We start from the raw sequence: 21,788 nt of genomic DNA on the forward strand, positions 1-21,788 counted from the left end.
CCCTGGCTGTCCTGGAATTCTCTCTGTAGACCAGGCTGGCCTCAAACACAGAGATCCACCTGCCTCTGCCTCCCGAGTGCTGGGATCAGACACGTACTGCTACTGAGACTGAAGTGTTTCTCTATAGTCTACACTGGCCTGGAGCACACCGCTAAGTGCTGCTGTAGATACGTGCTGTCACAAAAAGAGTACTTTTTTTTCTATCACTTTTAATTTTGAAATGTAGTGTGTACTGTCTTGACTCTAAGGATTAATTTAGTTCTAGAACAGAAGTTTTTCTTTTTTCCAGGTAAGGGTTTGGGGACAATGAGTTTCTCTGAATAAGGAGCCAGCAAGTGTTTGAGGCGCTGGGGCCTGACATACAGCTCTGTGGAATCACTCTGCCCTGTTTTCATATTGTAAAACCAGCTTCAGATGACAGGCAAATGAATTTGGCTGTATTTCAGTAAAAGTTCATTGACCAAAATGATGTCAGGCCACACTGAAATGTACCACAGTCTGCCCACACTGAGCATGCCCAGTTACGGTGTAGTAACCCGCACCCGGCTAGAGCAGAGCCTTTGACTTTGTTGCAGTTGCAGTTATAATGGCACCCTGTGCCCCACAGATCAGTGTTTATAATCCAAAGTCAACTACCAGCCCGCTCCTTGGTAAAGGAGGGAAGAATTTGTGTTGTGGTTTTGAATCCTGGGCACGAGAAAGTGGTGTTTGTGCTCCAAGAGAACTCGTCCTTCTGGGTGGGAACGAGTGACTGAAGAGCTAAGTCATCAGGCAGTGTGAAGGACTGAGCGCTCTCTCTTCTCACGCAGTGAAGCATGACTGGGAGAAAATGACGGAATCTGTGCAGAGTCACATCGGCTCGCTGAACTGGGGCTACCGCGTAGCTCTCCGGGAGAAAAAGGTCGTCTATGAGAATGCTTACGGGAGGTTCATTGGTCCTCACAGGATTGTGGTAATTATAAAGCTGTACTCTATGCTCCTCTCCTGCCTTCTCAAAATAGCTTTCACTGGTGTTAGCACAGAAAATCATTTCAAATGTGTTTTAAGAAATCAAATAAAGGTGCAAAAATTAAGGTCACCGTGACCTTAACTGTTCAGTTTGGTCACTTTGCTGCTACACTTCGTGGGGCCTTCTGTGGGGCTGGGGCGTGTCACTGTCCTGGGCCAGGTTACCTGGATGTGAGGCTTGCTCCCTCACCTTGTAGCACTATTCCTCAAGGCGGTCCTTCATCTGCTCAGCCTTTAGTTTCTCTTACTGTTCTGGGAACTGAGGGAGACACTGTAAGTGCCCTCTGCTAAGCACAGGTTCTAAGGGCTAGTCCTCCATTGGGATTGACATTGTTTCCTTTGCAGGCGACAAATAACAAAGGTAAAGAAAAAATCTATTCAGCAGAGCGGTTCCTCATCGCCACAGGTGAGAGGCCCCGCTACCTGGGCATCCCTGGAGACAAAGAGTACTGCATCAGCAGGTGGGTGAAACAGGCCCCGACTGGCCGTCTGCTTGGTTCCTTTCCTGGATTAGGAAAGAATTCCTTGCCACCATTGTCCTTGGGGATTGAAAGAAAGAGAGGCAGGGACTGACACTGTCTTAAAGGTTACAAGCTATAAGCCTTGGTGGCAGAGTGAGCACATGACCCTGGCAGCATGATGTAGTTGGAGTGACATTTCTCTGTGCACTTGATGTGTATTTGTAAACCAGGTGGCTATTTTGTAACATAAATGTGGTCTCCTGTAGGCGAGTTTATTTTGTGCAGAGCAAGGACCATGTTCTTTGTTAGTACTAGGGGAGTGGAAACAAAGGGTTAACTGACGTGGCTGTGCATCGAGACTTCTGAGGCCTTGGTCCACTGCATGACAGTACCCTGTAGAAGAACCTTCTAAAACATGTCAAGAAAAAAGATGTTTCTCATCAAAGGATAACACTACCAATACTGTTTTAATGATGACGTCATTAAAATAGATTGACAGTTTCTTCTATTTTGGATGTTTTTTTGCCTGGGAATTTCTGGATTCCTTCTTCTAGGAGTCATACTCATCTGGTGCTTCTGTCCCTACTACCTGGGATGTGTGGTCTTGCTTAGGGTCTTTGGGTGTTGTAACACAGTGACTAACTCGGGGCCTGCCCACAGTTCTGGAGGTTCAGTCATGAGCTTGCACTGGCCATGACTGAATCCCCAGCTCATAGGTGGCATCTTCCTTTAGTGGAAAGTGCGGTGGCATGTCTGTGGAGTTCTTTCATAGACTCTGGTCCTGTCTGTGAGAGCCAGATTTTTTTTTATGCCCTAATCATCTACTAAAAACCTATTAACACCATCACACTTGGGGTAGAGTACTATGGGGAATTTTAATATTTGGGCACACAAACATTCAGACCCTACCAAGGTCCCATCCTGATTTTTATTTTCTTAGAAATAGGGTTTGCCAATGTTGCCTAGATGAACTTGAATCCCAGGGCTCAAGTGATCCTGCCTCAGCATCACTTCTCAGGATGCTGCCTCAGCATCACTTCTCAGGATCCTGAGAAGCTGAGTCCACAAGCATCTGCCACTATGCCCAACACTTATTACTTTGGTGGTGATAGGCTGGAGGGCAATGCACAGCCCAGGTGAGCTTCACGCTCAGTTCACAGCTGAGGGCCATCAGAAACCCATGACCCTCCGCTTCTCCCTCCCAAGTGCTGGGTCTGCAGTCACAAACCCCTCACCTAGCTATCCTGACATAGAGTTCTTTGTTTTGTTTTCCTTGATTTTTGGTTTTTGAGACAGGCTCTTTCTATGTAGACCAGGCAGGCATCAAACTAAGACCTTCCTGCCTCTTTCTCTGAGGGCAGGGATTAAAGGCGAGTGCTGCTACACCTGGGCATTTTTATAGTCTCTTACTTCTAAACTCAACCGTAAAATTTTTGTTGAGTTAAACTTCTTAAATTATGAAGATTAGATTTTCAAAGCCTCTCCACCCCCACTTTTGCTCCTGGATGTTCCAGGAAAGAAGGAAAACATTTTCCACCCAGGAAGGCAACTGAGCATAGGTCAGTATGGTTTGGGTTTACAAATGGGTCATGTTTCCACGTAGTATAAAATGGCTGTGGGGTCTGTTTGGTGCTAGAAGTTATGTTGTCAGCTCTGTTTAGCCACTAGCATATTCAAAGACCAGCTGGGTATTGCCAACAAAGACGAGCATCTAAGACCTTTTAGAATTTTGTCATATGTATAGTGTCCTATGAAATAGTAAAAGTTCTCCTTCTTTGGAAAGTGGAAGATACTTGCATCTTTATTCATACATGAACATTTCTCTCTTTTCCTTTTCTCCCCCCTTACCTTCTCCAGTGATGATCTTTTCTCCTTGCCTTACTGCCCGGGGAAGACCCTAGTAGTTGGTGCATCCTATGTCGCCTTGGAATGTGCAGGATTTCTGGCTGGTATCGGCTTAGACGTCACTGTAATGGTGCGGTCCATTCTCCTTAGAGGATTTGACCAAGACATGGCCAACAAAATCGGTGAACACATGGAAGAACATGGTATCAAGTTTATAAGGCAGTTCGTCCCAACGAAAGTAAGTGGCTTTTCTGTGCTGCGTTGGTTTTATCATCACGGTGAAAGGCTGAACGGCAGGATGGTGGTAGAAGCAGGCAGACCTTTGAGCAGTAGGGGCCGTCGGGAGCGCGGTGCTGATGCATGAGCGTGCGCTGGCTGCTGTGACTGCTGCCTCAGAACCATTGCTGTGTCACGTCAGCGACCCCTTCCCTTGTTACCTTTACTGCATCCCTTCATAGCGGTGCCCCTGGTCTGCTGCACTCGGGACTGTTTGTGTCACTAGAACTCAGAATGCACACACCCACACACTAGACTCTCCCCTTCTCTCTTCTCTGCCTTCTGCAGGAAAACTTGTCATCATAGCCACTATATAATCCCATTTCCTTGGAGATAATTGTTTGTGGGCTGGCTTCCCCTCCATAAAGTATCTAAAATGCACCACGTTACGTCTATGACTTTGTTACCGTTACCTTAGAAGAGTGGTGACACTGGGCTGGGGTCATAGCTCAGTGGAAGAGTGCATGCGTAACAAGCAGAAGGCTCTAGGTTCCCTCTACAGTAGTCCATGCACACATGCTACAAGGTCAAGTCCGTCGCTGAGCATCTCAGACCAGCAGTTCCCTCTCGTGTGGCTGAAAGTGGCTTGGTTTTGGCAAAGTTAGAAATGCTAGGCTGATTGTTTTTCTCTCAGTCAATTAGGTTTGTGTGAGTGAATCTCTCAGTGCTGGCAACTAAGGTGCCGTTTTGGGATCAGACTCACTGGTCAAATACTGTCCATTTGTTGCCAAATGACTTAGGGAGAGTTACTTAGCCTCTCCAAGCCTTCTTTTCTTCTGTACTTTGAGAATAATGGCAGCAGGTCTGGATTTCCTGGAGCTAGTGAGGCTCTAGCCACCTGTCTGATCATATTGTGAGGGCTGAGCTTTGGATTCTTGCGAGTTACCAGTAAGTTAGCAGCACTTCATCTCTGTAGTTCAGTGGCTCTCATCCTCAGCTGTGACCCCTGGGGCGGTGGGGGGTGGGGGAGAAACTTTCACAAGGGTTCCCTACAACCATCAGAAAACACGGGTACTTACATTATGGTTCATAGCAGTAGCAAAATTACAGTTACGAAGTAGGGATAATTTTGTGGTTGGGGGGTCACCACAACTTGAGGAATTGTGCTAAAGGGTCACAGCGTTGGGAGGTTGAGAACCAGTGCTCTGGCTGGCTTTAGGGAACAGGTTTGCATTAGGGCTGTGATTAGGAGAGAGTGTGTGTTGTGCTGCGGGAAGTATCTGCTTTTCTGAAATGTAAACTCTTCCTGAATACTGTCAAGATTCAAGGAGTGGTGGACCCCTCAGAAAGCTGGTGGACTGTTGCGGCTGGTGCCCTTAGCCTGCTCGTAGGCTGTCACAAATATGTATGCAGGTCGTTGTCATGAACATCTGCGTCCTGTAGGTTGTCATGAACGTCTGTGTGCATTAGGGTGGGAATGTTATTTCTCCTGCTAATTCAGGAGGCTGCTTACTCCTTTCTTGGACCTACAGCAGCTGTTGGCATAAACACATCTTTCCCACTGTGATTCTTAGGGCTCTCTAACTCACCTTTAAGTCCTTACTCACATACTTCACTCTTTTGTCAGTGAAAATGAGGATTTGTAGTCGAAAAGGATGCTCTGAAGTTGAGTGGCCGTGGCTCTCATCAGTAATTACCCTGCAGACAGCAGTGGGTGATGGCTCCGTCCTAGGGAGCGTGCTATGTGTTCTCCACTTTCCTTCCCACTTTTTTCCCTGTTCAAGAATTATTTGAGAAAAAGCCTCTCAAGCAAGTGGTGTTAGTGAGGTCCCTGGAAGTTGCTTCTTCCACTCTTGCTACGTGAGGGAGATGGTGTAAAAGCCTCTCAGGGCTGAGTTCTGTTTCCTGAGGACTAAGCAGATGGAAATAGGAAAAAAAAAAATGGGATATCCTCCTTGTCTGCATCTTTCTTTGTTTCCTTTTGTAGATTGAACAGATCGAAGCAGGAACACCAGGCCGACTCAGGGTGACTGCTCAATCCACAAACAGCGAGGAGACCATAGAGGGCGAATTTAACACAGTAAGGAGCGGGCCTGGGTCAGGCTGGGGTCTCTTATGGACTTTGGGTGACTTTCCTCTCTGAAATGCCCCTGCTCTTTGCACATTCTAAGACATCTCAGTTACTCTGATATTAGAATGTATCTTGTCACAGAGATGGTTTCAACCCTCCTTCTGTATGCCGAGTCTCACAAATAGGCAGAAGTTGCTAGTGAGCTAGACTCTGCGTTCCCTTTCGTCTTTGCAGACGATCTCTTAGGAGATAATTCGGCCATGGATGGTGCACTTTGTTTTTAAGTTTGTCTAACTTAATTAGGGCAACAGCTCCCTTTCTTGTAAGAAATGCCAAGAGACGTTGGCTTGGTCGTTCAAAAGTCTTTAAAACGTAAAAGGGTTTGCTTTGCTTAAACTCTTGACTTTTATTAATGAGAGGTGTTTTTCAGGTCTGTGTTTAAGTAGTTTATGCGGTGACTTTGTTAACAGTTTATTATTTTTTTTAGGTGTTGCTGGCGGTAGGAAGAGATTCTTGTACGAGAACTATTGGCTTAGAGACCGTGGGCGTGAAGATAAACGAAAAGTAAGGCGACCACACAGCGTGGTTCCTCACGGCTTCCCTCCGCCTTTGCTTGTAAAGCTCATCTCCCCGGGACTGGGCATTACCGTTAGGAGCTGGATGCTCTTAGGCGCTGGATGCTCTTAGGAGCTGGATGCTCAGCGCTACCAAGTCAGGGTGTATGGGGTTGTTAGTTAGGACTGACAGTCTTAACCACTATATGAAAGGAGTTTTTCTCCTGTTTGTCAAATATGTTTCATATTTGATTTTTAAAGTAGTGGCCAGGATTCTTGCTAAGCATTTTGAGTCCTGTGCGCTGTTTTGTCAGTAATCGGAGCGTTGTTCTCCTGGGGAGGAAGATAATGTAGTTTTACTTCACTAATAGCAGCAATTGATGGTTACAGAACCGGAAAGATACCCGTCACGGATGAAGAGCAGACCAATGTGCCTTACATCTACGCCATCGGTGACATCCTGGAGGGGAAGCTAGAGCTGACTCCCGTAGCCATCCAGGCGGGGAGATTGCTGGCTCAGAGGCTGTATGGAGGCTCCAATGTCAAAGTGAGAATTGCGTTGTCGCCCGCTGAGACAATGGTTTCTATTGTCATTTTTTGCCTCTCTTAATTATTTTTTCTCCATTTGACACAGTGTGACTATGACAATGTCCCAACGACTGTATTTACTCCTTTGGAATATGGCTGTTGTGGCCTCTCTGAAGAAAAAGCCGTAGAGAAATTTGGGGAAGAAAATATTGAAGTAAGTTCTTTGCCTCTTTTTCACATTGCTTTTTTCAAAGAGTCAAGATGGTTTCCGGTGTGCAGAAAAGTACAGTTGTAAACAGGTGAATGAGCATGCCTGCTGGTTTTTTGGATTTATAAGTTTATTTATTCTTATTTTATGTATATGGGTGCTTTGCCTGCGTATATCTCTGCACCACATGCACACTTAGAGGTGCCGTGAAGGCCAGAAGGCATCAGATAGATCCCTCGGGACAAGAGGCACAGAGATGGTTGTGAGCTAGCAGGTGCTCACCAAGATGGCTTCAGCCGTCCACAAATAGGCAGAAGTTGCTAACGAGCTAAAGAGAAGCTGGGAACTGAACCTAGGTCTTTTTAACTGCTGAGCATTGTCTCTGGTCTGTGGTTATGGCTATAATCCACTGTCCACTTCTGTAATCACTGAGGCTAGATTGTCTATCAGAAGTATTTAGCAGCTGGATGATGTAAGAGCGCTTCAGTGCAGGTAGGAGGACTTGAGCTCAGATCCCCCCAGCACTCACATAGAACGTGGGGTCTGGGTGTATCCGTGGGAGAGACGGGCAGGGAGTACGCACAGGGAGAGTGCTGGCCCTTTGCTGGCTGCTAGTGTCACCAAAGAGTGGTGTGCTCCAGGTTCAGGGGAATAAGGCAGAGAGTGGTAATAGTGCCCTATATTATGTTATACATATAATAGTAGTCTTCTTTGATATCCTTGTGGGACAAACAGACCTGCACAAATGTTACCTCTCCAAGTTTTTTTGGTAAGTATTTTTATCTTAAGGTTATTAGTAAGCAAGTCGTGTTCATACAGAAAGACTGAATTTTCTTACTTTGCTTTGCTACTTTCCTTACAAAAGTGAGACATTTTGAAAAACCCAATTAAAGAAGCAGGAATCAACTACTCACAGATGCTGTCTGTAGTGTAGCCATTTGGAAGGCTTTCCTTGGTCTTTCCCTAAGTAATTTTACATGCGTTAGACTTTTGTATCAGAGCACTGATGTGGGTCCCCAGAGGAGGAAATAGTCTTGCTTGTCATGCCCAAGACACATCAAACAGAGCCCCTGTCTTCTGGCTCCCCTGCACCTCTCTCCCTCCTCCTGTGCTGTCTGGTAAGGTTCCTGGAGGAACTTTCTGGAAGCAGGAAGAAGCACCAGCTAGCTGGTTGTTAGAGCTGCCCCTGCTATGTACAGCTCTCATTCCTCTGAGCCAGTGACTCTCAGCCTTCCTAAAGCTATGACCCTTCAGTTCAGTTCGTCATGTTGTCGTGACTCCCCCACCCCCATAAAATTATTTCAGTTTTACTTCATAACTGTAATTTTGCTACTGTTAGAAATCATAATGTAACTGTCTGATATAGAGGACATCTAAGAGTCAGCCCCCAAAGGCAACCCACAGGGTGAGAAACACTGACCTACACTAACCAGGAGGTCACTTTGTATTTTTTGTTTCTTTTCTTTTTCTTGTTCTGAAACATTAATATGTCTATTCTGTCGCTCTGGCTATCTTAGAACTCCCTGTGTAGACCAGGCTGGCCTCAAACTCAGATCCACCTGCTTCCGCTTTAATCCCAAGTGCTGGAGTTAAAGGCGTGCACCACCACCGCCCGCTTGTTGTCTTATGTAAGACAGTAATTTTGTGGCTTCTTTCTTGATTTTCTTGGTCATTTTGTTATATTACTTAAGGTTTACTAATCATGTTGAACTAAGATTAGTCAAAGGGGTCTTGACAACAAAGTTCCAAGTTATTTGTCTTTTGATGAAGTCAGTTTATTCTGTGAACTTTATCAGCAGCGCTAATTATTGAAGTACCTCCACACCTACTGCTGGGCAACATCCCACATAAGGAAACAAGTCTGACCTGTGCTTGTGTCTTCCAGGTTTACCATAGTTTCTTTTGGCCATTGGAATGGACAGTCCCATCCCGGGATAACAACAAATGTTATGCAAAAATAATCTGCAACCTTAAAGACGATGTAAGTGCGGCGACGGGTCTTTGTGGAGATGTGTAGCTTTTGACCATGAATGTTAGGATTCCAGCCATTGGTGTCCACAGCACCAGGGGCAGCATCTTAGGCAAGGGTCTGGGCTCTCCTGCCTGCTGCCTTGCCTGTTCATCTTTCCTGGTCCGGGGCCCCGCTGCAGGCAGGCAGAACACACGTAGGTAAAGGAAGTCAGGGGACACTTGAAGCTTCTCTGTGTTGATGAGTGGAGAGTCATGAAGTCCTCAGCTACCTTTTAAAAAACCACAAGCAAACCCAACCCCGGATGCTCTGCTTTGATCCTCTGCGCTGGTGGGAAGAGCTCAGACTTGGCTGGGCTCCAGATTGAGATGTACCCACTGCTACACTAGTGACCAAGCCCGAGGGCAAACTCCTGCCTCCCAGGTATTCCAGACCCATAGTGAGAGAGATGGACTACCTTAGCAGTTTTCAAACTTACTTGACTGTTGCCACACAGTAAGAAATACATTTTATATTATATTCCAGAACACGTGTCCATACACACATACTCTTTCTTCTTTCTTTCTTTCTTTCGCTCTCTCTCTCTCTCTCTCTCTCTCTCTCTCTCTCTCTCTTTCTTTCTTCCTTCCTTCCCTCCCTCCCTCCCTCCCTCCCTCCTTCCCTCCCTCCCTCCCTCCCTCCTTCTCTCTCTCTCTTTCTTTCTTTCAAGATTTATTTATTTATTTATTTATTTATTTATTTATTTATTTATTTATTTAATGTATATGAGTGCACTGTAGCTGTACAGATGGTTGTGAGCCTTCACGTGGCTGTTGGGAATTGAATTTAGGACCTCTGTTCGCTCTGGTCTGCCCGCTTGCTCAGTCCCTGCTTGCTCCAGCCCAAAGATGCACCAGAAGAGGGCGTCAGATTTCATTTGGGTGGTTGTGAGCCACCATGTGGTTGCTAGGATTTGAACTCAGGACCTTTGGAAGCAGTCAGTACTCTTAACCTCTGAGCCATCTCTCCAGCCCCATATTCTCATTCAATATTGTACCAGAAACTGAATTTTTTCAATGTATTCAGCATATTGACCTTAAAAATCCCTTCAGGGAAAATATGAATAAAGCCAAAGCCTTACATCAAACACACAAAGAACTTGGTTAGATTATTAAAACAATCTCAGGGTTTGTCTGTAATGACATACTTTGTTTAAAAATTGTTTTAGATGAGAAAGATTTTTTTTAGAACCCAGAAGGTTTCAGGACACTGCCTTAGGTGTAAAGTTATCACTGAGGCAGATGTTCGGTGAATGAATCGATCAGGGTAACCCCTCGTGAACTGTGCACTGACATAAGGATCAATGGCGTATCACTCTCTCTATCTCTTTGGACATAGCTTTATTAAAGCATGATGTAGCCAAGTATCATCTGACTTCACAGTGACCGAGTGTCCTTGGTTTTAAACAGAGCTCAGTGGTCTACGTGTAAATCACACTCACACACATGGAAGTACTTCCTGCTCCCTGCTCGGGTCAGTGAACACCAGCCTGTAAGAGATCAGCAGTGCAGATACGGTTCACAGCAGCTCTGGTCTGGAACACTTGCTCCCGCACTGTTGAGAATCTCGTTTAATCTGTGCTGAGGGGGCGCCTCTGTGACCACTGATAATTGCTATCTGCTTGTTCTGCCCATTCTGTGACTGAGGAAACTGAGTCCAGTCTAGTAGAGCTATTAGATCCCGGCCCGTGTCACAGCCATGCCAGTGACAGTCACTTCCTGCCTCTATTGTCTTTCTACTGTCTTATGTTTTTATTCTTTTTTACCTTTTCGGAAGTTGGTGTCTCTCTCAACTGTCCATGGTTTCTACTTGCTGTGTATCCACTTATACATAAACATTACACAATGCTTTGTGACTTAATTAAAGGAGTCATCCTTGGTAAATGGAGGTGGGCACCTTTTACTTTTAATGTCACTTTTTCAGAGGACGGGATGTAGCTCAACGATAGAGGGTTTGTTTAGTGTGCTGACAGCCCTGGATTCACTCCCTGGCACTGCACAAATAAAACTGATTAGATTTCTCCTACATTATGATATGCAAACCGAGTATATTTTCAATGGTTTTAGGTGTTTAGCACATAGGTGCCTTATTCACACCCCAAACTCCAGGTCGTCTGATGTAGATTATGTAACAAGACCGAAAGCAAAGGTGTCTTCGACCGTTTCTAAATATTTACACACAACTATTTTTTTTTTAATATTTTCTTACTTCCTTTTATTTCATGTGCATTGACGTTTTGCCTGCAAGTATGTCTGTGTAAAAGTGTTGGATTCTCTGGCACTGAACCTACAGCAAGTTGAGAGTTGCCATGTGGCTGCTGGGAATTGAACCTAGGCCTCTGGAAGAGCAGCCAGGGCTCTTATCCACTGGGCCATCTCTCCAGCCCCAGAGGTTCCAGTTTCACACGACTTTTTCTTTAATGGTTTTTATTTGTCCTTGGACTGTTTCTCATGAAGCCACTGAACGTTGGCCTGCAGCCAATGGGCCTGCGTTGCTTCATGTGTTCCAAGCAGAGTGACTGGTCTAGTCTGTCAGCTCCGTGCACACCCACTGAACCGTGCAACAGTCCAAGTGCACGAGATTTCTCTTCTTGAAGAGATAATCTGGGCTTGGGATTTAGATTTTTCTCCACAACCAGTAATTCCCACACAGGTATTTCAGTGTCTGGACATTTCTCTTTTGTGTGCCTATGGAAGGGTCTGGACAGTATCTGAGGTGCTCTTCCTGTGCCCAGAATGTCAGCTAAATGATCTTAAAAGTTGAGTGACTTCCCTTAAGCCTCAGTCACCACAGAAAACCGTCAGGCTCTTAGAGAACCTGCGACACTGCCCCGTGCTAGAGTTGTCTGGAATGGCTGTGCTGCTAAGAAGTTGCAGGCACTACACTTTTCCTCAAGTTGGTGTGTTCTCCTCACGTCCCCTGTACCTGCCTGACAGAGTTATCCCCTCCCCAGCACACAGTGGGGCTTTAACAGTGCAAGGCAGCCATTTCCATCTGGGGCTCCTTAGAACAGTCTGTGGAAGTACCAGGGCCGTGGGTAGAGAGGGGAGAGACCAGCTTACCCAGGTCCCTCTCTTTTGCATCTTAGGAACGTGTCGTGGGCTTCCACGTGCTGGGTCCAAACGCTGGAGAGGTGACGCAGGGCTTTGCGGCTGCGCTCAAGTGTGGGCTGACTAAGCAGCAGCTGGACAGCACCATCGGCATCCACCCGGTCTGTGCAGAGGTGAGTGAGGCACAGGCACTCGCAGCTCTGTGAGAAAGGCCTCTTTTACTTGTATTACTGTACGTCCTAAAGTGCGTGTGTGGTGAGTATTTAGTGGTTTGGGAAAGCCTCAAGGCTGGTTCTGGGGTCTGCCTCTTGAGCTTGTGGGCATCCAAGAATGATACTGAAAAGTGATGTTTTTAAAACACTGAGCAAAGGAGAGTGAAACTGGAAATGGCCTGGTCTGGGCCTCTGGGTACCAGTGTCAGTGCTCGCTGTCAGCATCAGCCAGGCCGGAGGACTGTTACCAGAGAGAGGGATCAGTGTCGTGGAAGGACAAGGGATGGGTTAATAATGCCAGCTTTTATCTGTGTGCCATGCCCACATGTTGTGCTTGTGTGAGTAGGCACATAGGAGGTATGTGTGTGTCCATTCTTACTGGATCCTGTTGTGCTTGTGTGTATAGGCACATAGGTGTGGTGTGTGTGTGTGTATGTATGCATTCTTACTGGATCCTGTTGTGCTTGTGTATGTAGGCACATAGGAGGTCTGTGTGTGCGTTCTTACTGGGTCCTGTTCTGCAGCTTGTAACTGGTTGGTTTCTATTTCCAGTTGTGCTTATACAACTGAGCTTTTGGTTGAACATATATCAGCTTTCAAAAGACACAGGAAGGAAGGGGGCTGAGGAAATGGCTCCGTGGGTAAAGTGTTTTTGCACAAAAGAGGACCTGAGCACTCTGGTGTGGTGGCATGTCTCTGTAACCCCAATATGAGGTGGGAGTGGAGTCAGGGGGTGGTGAGGGTCAAAGGATCAGGGAATGAAGATAGATGGATCCTGGAAGCAGGTTCAGTGAGAGACTCAAAATGCAGGGTAGAAATCAACAGAAGAAAACACTTGAAGTTTTATGACTCTGGCCTCCAGACTACCATGAGTACATACTTATGCATGTCCACGCACACACACACACACACACACACACACACACACACACACACATACACACACGGCTTGAGTGTAAGATGGTAGAGTGCTTGCCTCAGCATGCATAAAGCTGTGGGTTTAATCCCATTGCTACACTAACTGGGCATGGTAGCATACGCCTGCAGTCCTAGCACTGGGGTGGAGGGAGGAGGGTCAGAAGTTCAGAGTCCGTCTCAGCTCCAGTGTAGATTTGTACACGGCACAGGCTACAGACCCCGTATTTTAAACAACCAAAACCACAGCTGTGGGAAAGCACTGTGTTTCTGTGTGCTTTGCATTTCTGTCATTAGGGATGGTGTCCTCCAGATTGACATGTGCTAACCCGATTGGAAACATAAAATTCTAACCAGTTTCTTCAAACAGGCATGGCAGAGAGGTAGTGGAGTGCGAGTCACAGAGGTTTTGACATTTAGAAATGTCAAAATAAAATTTTTCTATTTTCAAAAAATTTTGAAGAGTCTACATTATTTATTTATTTATTTATTTATTTATTTATTTATGAGACAGGATTTCTTTGTGTAGCCTTGGTTGTCTGTCCTGAAACTTCCTTTCTAGATCAGGCTGGCCTCAGACGCAGAGATAACCCCTGCCTCCCGAGTGCCCCGCTTAGATCATCATCTTGGCTGTATCAGTCTTTCAGTACAGTGACACAGGTTGCATTGCCTGCATGGGAAAGGTGCCAGTGACTTTTGTTTTTTACGAGTACATTAACAGTATCACCAACAGGCTTAGTGTGAGAAAACAGAAATTAGGCTGGCAAGATGCCTCAGCAGTTAAGAGTTTATACAGACCCTTTTGTAGAGAACTAGAGTTTAGTCCCCAGCACACATGTCAGGGTTCACATCCCAGTAACTCTAGCTCCAGGGAGCTTGGGTGCCTGCACACTTGGCATTTGGACACATATACACATAAATAATTTTTAAGGTTATAAAAAATAAATGAAATGCCCTTTTCAAAGAAAGAAACAACAGAAATATATCTTCTCCCCATGCTGGCCGCGCTATCCCCACTCCCAGCATCTCGACCTCAGCAGCCTGGAAATGTCTCCAGCCTGCTGCAGTCCTACTGTGGGAAGGGAACTGAGGGGAACACGGGTATAGTGGCGACACTGCAGACAAATTTGAGTCAGTGTTGGCAAGACCTAAGACTGACTAGCTACATGAGGTCCTACTGTGTGCACCAGGCACTGTGTTCTCCCTGTGTCAGAGTCTCCATTTTCTTTCCTGAGGAACTTGAGGGCAGCATCTCCTGTTGACAGACAAGGACGCTGAGAACAAGTTGCAAGGACTTGGCCCATGGCTTCCTAGCCTGAGTCGTGATCTTATTCAGTAACTGCTTTTCATTGAAGTCTGGCAGGTCTTAGCTTCTCAGCTTGGCTTACAGCAAAGTTAGCTGAGCTCGCAACAGGAAGGCCACAGGAAGCGCTTAGGTAGGAGGTGAGTGTCTGAGACTATAGCAGCTGACCCAGACTGCTGCATCTGAGGAGGTAGCTCTTTCTCCCCAGGGTCCTTCACACACAGAAGGTGCAGCTGGGCTGAAGGTGGCCTGGGTGTTTGCAGTGCATGACAGGAGCAGAGTAGGTTTTGTAAAAACTACCTCAGGCTGGCTTTGTCTGACCCTTTTAGGAAGGGTCAGAAACTTGAGACATTTGACAGCTTTAGTTAATAAAAAACTAGCAGCTAATTTACATACCTTTTAAATTCTCATATTCCTCATACGTTATATTGAATTCCACAAATGTCAATCCATTGATGGATTTAGAAGTAATTGTAAATTAGGAACAGGGTCTGAGCTAGCGTGAAGTGTTCCAATGGCTGTGGCATCGGGGCCATCTGTTGCCCTGAAGCAGAGAATGGGATGAACTCTTTCTGCTTCTGCATAGAGGAACTCAGGAAACAGCATGGTCCATTGTCCACCTCACAGGAGTGATCCCCACAGACCCGGGCAGACTCTCCAGCTGCGAGTTCATCTTTAGGCAGTGCAACCTTCCTCTGGAATTTCTGTAGGAAGCTATATTCTTGTTCTGGCTGGGGGGTTCTCAGGGGATCCCCCAGTGCCTGGGGGGGTCGGTGATATTCAGGGCGGTTCCAGCTAATCAACTTCACTTGTGATGGAAAAAGCTAATGTAAAAAGAGCATCCAGAGAGATCCCGTCAAATGGCTAATGTCTTAAAGCACATTAAGGGGAAGGAAACTGGGGACTGCAAGGTGAGGCTTGCCTGAACTGCACAGTGAGACCTTGTCTCCAGAAAACAGAACAAAGCCTGCCAGGGCCTCTGTCTTGTTTTGTTTTGTTTTGTTTTGTTTTGTTTTGTTTTTTAACCTTCAGTACATTGCTATTGTAAAGAGAGGGTGGGACCCTCATGGGCAGGGTACCACAGAGCCTAGGCAAGACTGGAAGGTCCTGGGCAGAGCTATCGGCAGCACTTGAGCCTGGTGCCTGTCCAGTGCTCCGTGTGCTGCCCTCTAAGGTCGCTGTTTACAGGTAAATATTTCGACCAACATTCGAAAGCAGGGGTACGGGAGTGAAATCTGTAAAGTCAACCCCTCAATCTTTCCCCTGGTCTGGCACCAGCCCTGCCTCAGCTTCCTGTTTGCAATGGGGAGCCACCAGTGCAAAACTGAGATAACAGCCAGCTCGCTCTTTTTTTTTTCTTTTTTAATTCTCTCACTTTTTAGGTTAGTTCTTATCCAAACCTCTTTCTAAAGCTTTCTAAACCCCAAGAAACAAAACAAAACTTGCAGGCTTCAGGAGCCAAGTCTGTTTAAATAGACACTCTTGCTCATTCCTTTTCTTCCATCACAAACATCGAGAAGAGCTTGTTGGATAGCGTCTTCAGTTATACACATTACTGCTATCCTGACAGTTCCCACATTGTCGAGTGTCGCCCCACCTCCCACCCCCATCCATAACGCCCATCTTTTTTTAAACAAAGGAATTGTGTTCCTTTTCAAAAACAGTTGGGCTGGCTCACTGCATGTTAGCTAGCGCTGACTGTTGGAGTGCTAATGAGCGCGTGGGATTGGCTGGGACTGTGCTTTTCTGTGCGGTTACAGAAGGGACGAGGACTTCAGGGGTTTTTACATCCTTACTGACAAAGATGAACTCCCTATTATATATAGTCCCTTGATTTTGAGTGTGAATTAGTCATATTTTAAGATTTGGCCCGTAAGTACTCAGGTCTGAATGTTTGCTGTGTTGTAGCCCGTGTCTACTCCAGGCTCAGCTAGAGCAAGGGCTTTTCTCAGGGTTAGAAATCCCCTTTCGGTCAAAGGATGCTTGCTGCATTCTGGTTGCTCTGGTCAGTGTACATCAAGAGGATTTCTTGCTCCTTTCTTCTTGTATTACATATTGGTGTTCCTCTGTGAACACTGGTACTTGGAAGGCTGAGACAGGAGAATTGCCCTGAGCTTAAAATCAGTCAAGGCTCCAGAGTCAGATCCTGTCTCAAGTAAACGGACAAATAAATAAGTTAGTGTTCTAAGAAACCAATATTTTTCTTTCTTTCCAAGAAACAATGAAAGTGTATTATTTGGCAAAAAAAAAAAAAAGCTTGTTTCCAAGTGTCAGCAAAGATGTGTGCAGTCTGCATCGGCTTCTTCTGGCACCTTCCACATACACTGTGGCCTCTGGCTAAGGAGACTTCTTGGCAGGGCAGGTGGAGCCTCTGGAAATGGTGTGAAGGTCCCTAGGCTCATGCTGATATTTGATCTACTTAGAGGATGGAAACAGTCCACTGTTGCTACATGTATAATCTTTGTAGTAAAGTCGTTAGGGAATGGCCTGGTGAGCTTTATACACACACACACACACACACACACACACACACACACACACACACAGGCCCAGGGCAGCTCAGCAGTCGCCATGCTCAGTTTGTAGTAAAGTGTCATTCGAGGAGGGAGGTGTGCTGGGTCGTCTGTGTGTGGCTCTGAGATTGCACACATCCTGTGTCCTCAAGGAGCCGCTGACAAGAGCAGCCCCGAGGACCCTTTCTGGCTATTGTCATGTTGTCTGTGTGTCAGGATGGGGCAGCCTGTAAGGTGACCATGGCCTGCAGGGTCTCACTGTATCTCAGCTATGACCAGATAGCTACAGAACAGACAGAGGCACGGGAGCCCTGTTGGAAACCGAGGGGAGAGGTTGTATGAGACCAACAGGAAATGGTACAGAATGAGGTAGTCAGTCTGCCCCCCAACTCCCCCGTAGTACAGATGGCATCCTTTCCGGGGGCTGCAGTCTGAGTGAGTGGGGTTAGCTTCCACTGTATAAGAATGAGGGTCGACAATGCCCTTAACCACCAAATATTCGCACATATAGGAAGCAGCTCATTTTAATGCATTCCTCCTTTTATCCTCTGGAGAACTAGAGGACTCTGGTGGAATACTTGAGTTCTGTTTATTTTACGTATCACCTAAGTCACTGTAATGTATGTGGCGCTGTCTGTGAACTTGTTTGCTCTGGAGTTTGAAATGCTCTCCTTCCTCTTTCCTGCAGATATTCACAACGTTGTCAGTGACGAAGCGCTCTGGGGGAGACATCCTCCAGTCTGGCTGCTGAGGTTAAGCCCCAGTGTGGATGCTGTTGCCAAGACTACAGACCATTGCCTTGCTTCCTTGCCCACGCCCAGGTGAAGTTCAGGAAGGCTCTTGGGTCCTAGGCGCCAATTCAAGGTGCTGTCCTAAGGCCACCGGGTCCCTGGGATCTTGTGGGTAGGAGGTGGCAGGTCGAAGGAGGCTGCAGCATCGCACTGGGGTCACCATGACAGACTCAGACTGACATCTGGCAGAGCATCACAGGCATGCGTCCATGAAGTCACTGGCCTCAAGCCCAAGTGGTGGGCAGTGACAGAAGAGCTGCCGGGTCTGTTGAGCTCAACCTTTTCCTGTAGATTGTCTTAGTCTCACTTTCAAGCTGTCTAATGTCAATTCTGTTTTTCTTTTTTCCTCCATGGGGTTAATGATACTAGAGATAGGGAATATTAGCAATCAGTTTTTGTCATGGCTGGTCCATCTGCAACAGTCTTTACTGTGTGGAAGTGGGTGAGATGGCTTATGAGAGCCAAACCAATTTATCCCCAGAAAGACGAATTACCCTGTGACTAAAATACACTGTCTGCTTTTACTAACTGGTGTAGCATTGTCTCCTTTAATAAGTCTTGTGTCCAAAACGAGAAAAACCATTGGCCACTTTTGCAAGTTTCCTGCAGTGTGCTTAGCAAGGGAGGTGGCGACTTGGCTAATCTACTTGAACTGCATCGCATGGCTCTTGGGTAGCTTAGAGCATCGCAGGGTAGAGGCAGACCAGCAGTGAGTGTCTCTCCTGGTACAATTATTGTCTGGTTCTCAGTGGAAAACGCTTAATTTGCTTTAAACTTGGTGTTTTTGTGAGGTGGATTTAGTCTTAAGCTGTGTCCCATAAGAACTACATTCACAGGCAAGTGGCTCTTCCTCCACACAGCCTATACATCTTCTGAGGTAATTACTTTCATAAGGAAGCTGTTCATAACGTAAGTTATTATTATTATTGAACACAGGTGGATGTGAAGGATTTTTCATTGAAAAACCAAATGGTTTTTCTTTTTTTCTGTTCAGTGAGCCCACAGGAACTCTGTCAGGACAGCCAGTACTCTGCCGGCATGGCTGCTGGGGCGTTTACGGTGTAGTTTAGCTCCTAGGTTACATGACCGTGAACATGCTGGCTGAGGACTACACAAACCAGGTTTCCCACCATACACGGCCTGGCCCTGCAGCTTCTTTTCTTGCCCTCCCCTTTGCCTGTCCCCACCTGCAGTACTGAGTGGCGTTTCACAGTACCCTTCTGGGCCACCTCAGGGAAGGGATTTGCCTGGTGTCCAGCCAGCAGCACCCACCCTGCCCCACGAGGCTCCCTCACACCTGCCCCCCCGTCCTTGTGTTGAAGACAGTGGGAAGAGGAGAAAGGACCAGGGAAACCAAGGGAGTTGACTGTTCAGTTTTATTTATTTATTTTTTAAGTTTTTTTTTCCTTTCAAGTCTGCCAGTCTCTGAGATCAGAACAACAGACAGTGTAGGGTAACTAATCATGTGATTCTCTTAGTGGAATGAAATGTTCTACCCCCACAAGAAGGAGTATACGTCATTGTTCATATTCTGTAATCGCACAATGTATTGTAATGCAAATTCCAATTCCATGTATTTTTATTACAATTTTTCTGGAAAAAAATGTGAACCAATAAAAGATGTTGATGCACACGCGTGCCTTCTGACTGAGTGGTGCTCTGGGCTTCTTTGACACCGCACAGGGCTGAGTCAGGCTTTGTATTGAAGGCTGAAGTCTTGTCGTCTCATACCTCTGGCGCCATGCGATTGCCCGGGCAGCATCAGCTGAGGGTATCCGTACAGGCTGGCGGTTCTTCAGTTCTGACTGGTCCTTCAACCCTGGTCTTCCGGGAAGCAAAGCCATCCACACCGTGAAGTCACCTTCTGGGTGTCCCAGCAACGTGTGCATGGAGAGCTGGTGCGTCTCGCTCCAGGTGGCCGTGAGGGTGTGCGGTCTTCCTGTCCACCCACCTAATATTTCCCCAGACCCTGGAAATGTAATCTCTGTGATTTCAGCCGCGCCTACCACAGTGTTGACGTCACAGACTCTTTGCTTGCGTGTACGAGCCGAGCCGCAGTAGCACCAGTCATTAAGCAGAAGCCCCACCCTGTCTTCCCAAAATGCATTTGCTTTTTACCCTGAGCAGCTGCAGGCTACCATCAGTAACAGCCCCGCCAGTGCTCCTAAAGCCAGGCACAGGGCTGGACACACACAGCTGGCTTATCCTCACAGTGCCCTGACAGCCCCCTGACAGGAGGTGGGAGTCACTTTTTTCAGGATTTTAGCCAGTTTTTCAGGATTTTAGCCAGTTTTTGGATACCAGGTTGGAGGCCAGAATCGAGCCTTTGGCACCAAAACTCAGCCTCAGTTCCCTTGTTACACCTTGACAGGCAGGTGTAACTTTAATTTTTTTTAATCTTTATTTGTTTATTTATTTATTTATTTATTTATTTATTTTTTCAAGACAAGGTTTCTCTGTGTAGCCATGGCTGTCCTGGAACCCACTTTGTAGGCAAGGCAGGCCTCGAACTCAGAAATCCGTCTGCCTCTGCCTCCCGAGTGCTGGGATTAAAGGCGTGAGCCACCACCGCCCGGCTCTTCATCTTTATTTTTAATGATGGTTCTTAAACATTATAACCTCCCTTTTAGCCTATCACCCACTAGAGGTAGTGGGAAAGAAAGGATAGGGGCGAAGTGGACCTGTTTAGAAAGGTTCTGTGTTGTCTGGAAGTCAGCAGGCAGCGACAGCTCATCCACTCGGAAACACTTCCCAGACAACACCAGCAGTCCAGACAAATCAGTATCAAAGTCAGGAGAGCAAACACAAATCAGCATTGGTGGTACGACCTAGCAGAAACAGCCAGGCCTCAGCCTTAGCACAAGTTAGCAGGAGGGACCAGGAAGGACCCCAGAAGACTCTGAGATCCACTAGCCCTCTCTGTAAGCAAGCCTAGCTCCGCCTCCTAGCTCCTCCTGTCCTCGGAGTCCTATTTATACTCCCTCCTCCTGTCCACGGAGTCCTATTTATACTCCCTCCAAACAAACATCACATGCCCTCCTCGGATCTTACTTCAGCATTCGTGTCTGTCTCAGCTGATATCCCTCTGCCAATCAGCCTGATTCCTCGGAAGCAGCAAAAAAACTGCAGCACACCACCAGAACTTTTTTGGTGTGTTCCTCTCTATAGGCTCCTGACAAATGCAGCTCAACTATGCCATGTAAGGCAGACCAACACATGTGCGTCATTAGCAAAGAACCCTTCATCATTTGTCTTTTCACGTGCTTTAGCAGAACATCCTCTCCTGTGTCTGCGTCAGCTAAATGTTGTCTGCCTTAGCCATTCACACCTGTGTCCACTTCATGTGTTTGCCCCAGCAAAACACCATCCAACCGACTTTCCAGAGAACCCTTCCGTTTCCACTTCATCTTTGAGTGGCAGTGCTGTGAAGGGGGTGGGGGGAGCAGCCTGGAGGACAGGAGCACTGATACACATACAGGGAGTGCTCACTATTGCCTGGGCTGAGGGTCACACTTCCGCCTCACCCCAATCCCTGCCCTGGGTGTCTTAGTTTGGGTTTCATTGCTGTGAAGAGACACCATGACCAATTCAATTCTTATAAAGGAAAACATTGAATTGGGGCTGGCTTCTGGTTTCAGAAGTTCAATCCCTTATCATGGGGAGCATGGCAGTGTTCTGGCAAGCATGGTGCTGGAGGAGCTCAGGGTTCTGCATCTTGATCCAAAGGCAGCAGAAGGAGACTGACTGGTTGTAGCTTGCACATACATAGGAAATCTCAAAACCTGCCCGCACAGTGACACACTTCCGCCAAACAAGGCCACGCCCACTTCAGCAAGGCCACACCTCCGAATAGTGCCACTCCCCATGAGCCTATTGGGGGTCATTTTCATTCAAACCACCACACTGGGGAATTGCTGGTTAGTGTTTCTTGTCAAGTGGACACAAACTAGAGTCACGTGGGGAGCGAGAGGACCACTGAGGAACTGCCCTGTTCAGACTGGTCTGTGGGTTTGTCAGTGGGGCAGTGCCCAGACAAATGATTGATGTCGGATGGCCCGGCCCACTGTGGGAGGTGCCATCCCTGGGCTGGCAGCTCTTGTGTAAG

At 46.8% G+C, this 21,788-nt stretch overlaps 1 protein-coding gene across 4 annotated transcripts in view; it reads left to right on the forward strand.

Moving 5' to 3' along the window:
* Window positions 1–19,328, forward strand: part of Txnrd1 (thioredoxin reductase 1) — a 63,774-nt gene extending 44,446 nt beyond the window's left edge. For all 4 annotated transcript variants that reach the window (NM_001042523.1, NM_001042513.1, NM_015762.2 and 1 more), the window contains 10 exons: window positions 810–952; window positions 1,354–1,469; window positions 3,327–3,552; window positions 5,518–5,610; window positions 6,089–6,165; window positions 6,546–6,702; window positions 6,790–6,897; window positions 8,777–8,872; window positions 11,988–12,122; window positions 17,581–19,328. In NM_001042523.1, coding sequence (NP_001035988.1) covers window positions 810–952; window positions 1,354–1,469; window positions 3,327–3,552; window positions 5,518–5,610; window positions 6,089–6,165; window positions 6,546–6,702; window positions 6,790–6,897; window positions 8,777–8,872; window positions 11,988–12,122; window positions 17,581–17,649 — 1,220 coding nt within the window. In that variant the 3' untranslated portion in view covers window positions 17,650–19,328. The remainder of the gene's footprint in view (window positions 1–809; window positions 953–1,353; window positions 1,470–3,326; window positions 3,553–5,517; window positions 5,611–6,088; window positions 6,166–6,545; window positions 6,703–6,789; window positions 6,898–8,776; window positions 8,873–11,987; window positions 12,123–17,580) is intronic.
* The last annotated feature ends 2,460 nt before the right edge of the window (window positions 19,329–21,788 follow it).

This window comes from Mus musculus, chromosome 10 (genome assembly GCF_000001635.26).
Source record: "Mus musculus strain C57BL/6J chromosome 10, GRCm38.p6 C57BL/6J".
NCBI classification, from domain to species: Eukaryota; Metazoa; Chordata; class Mammalia; order Rodentia; family Muridae; genus Mus; species Mus musculus.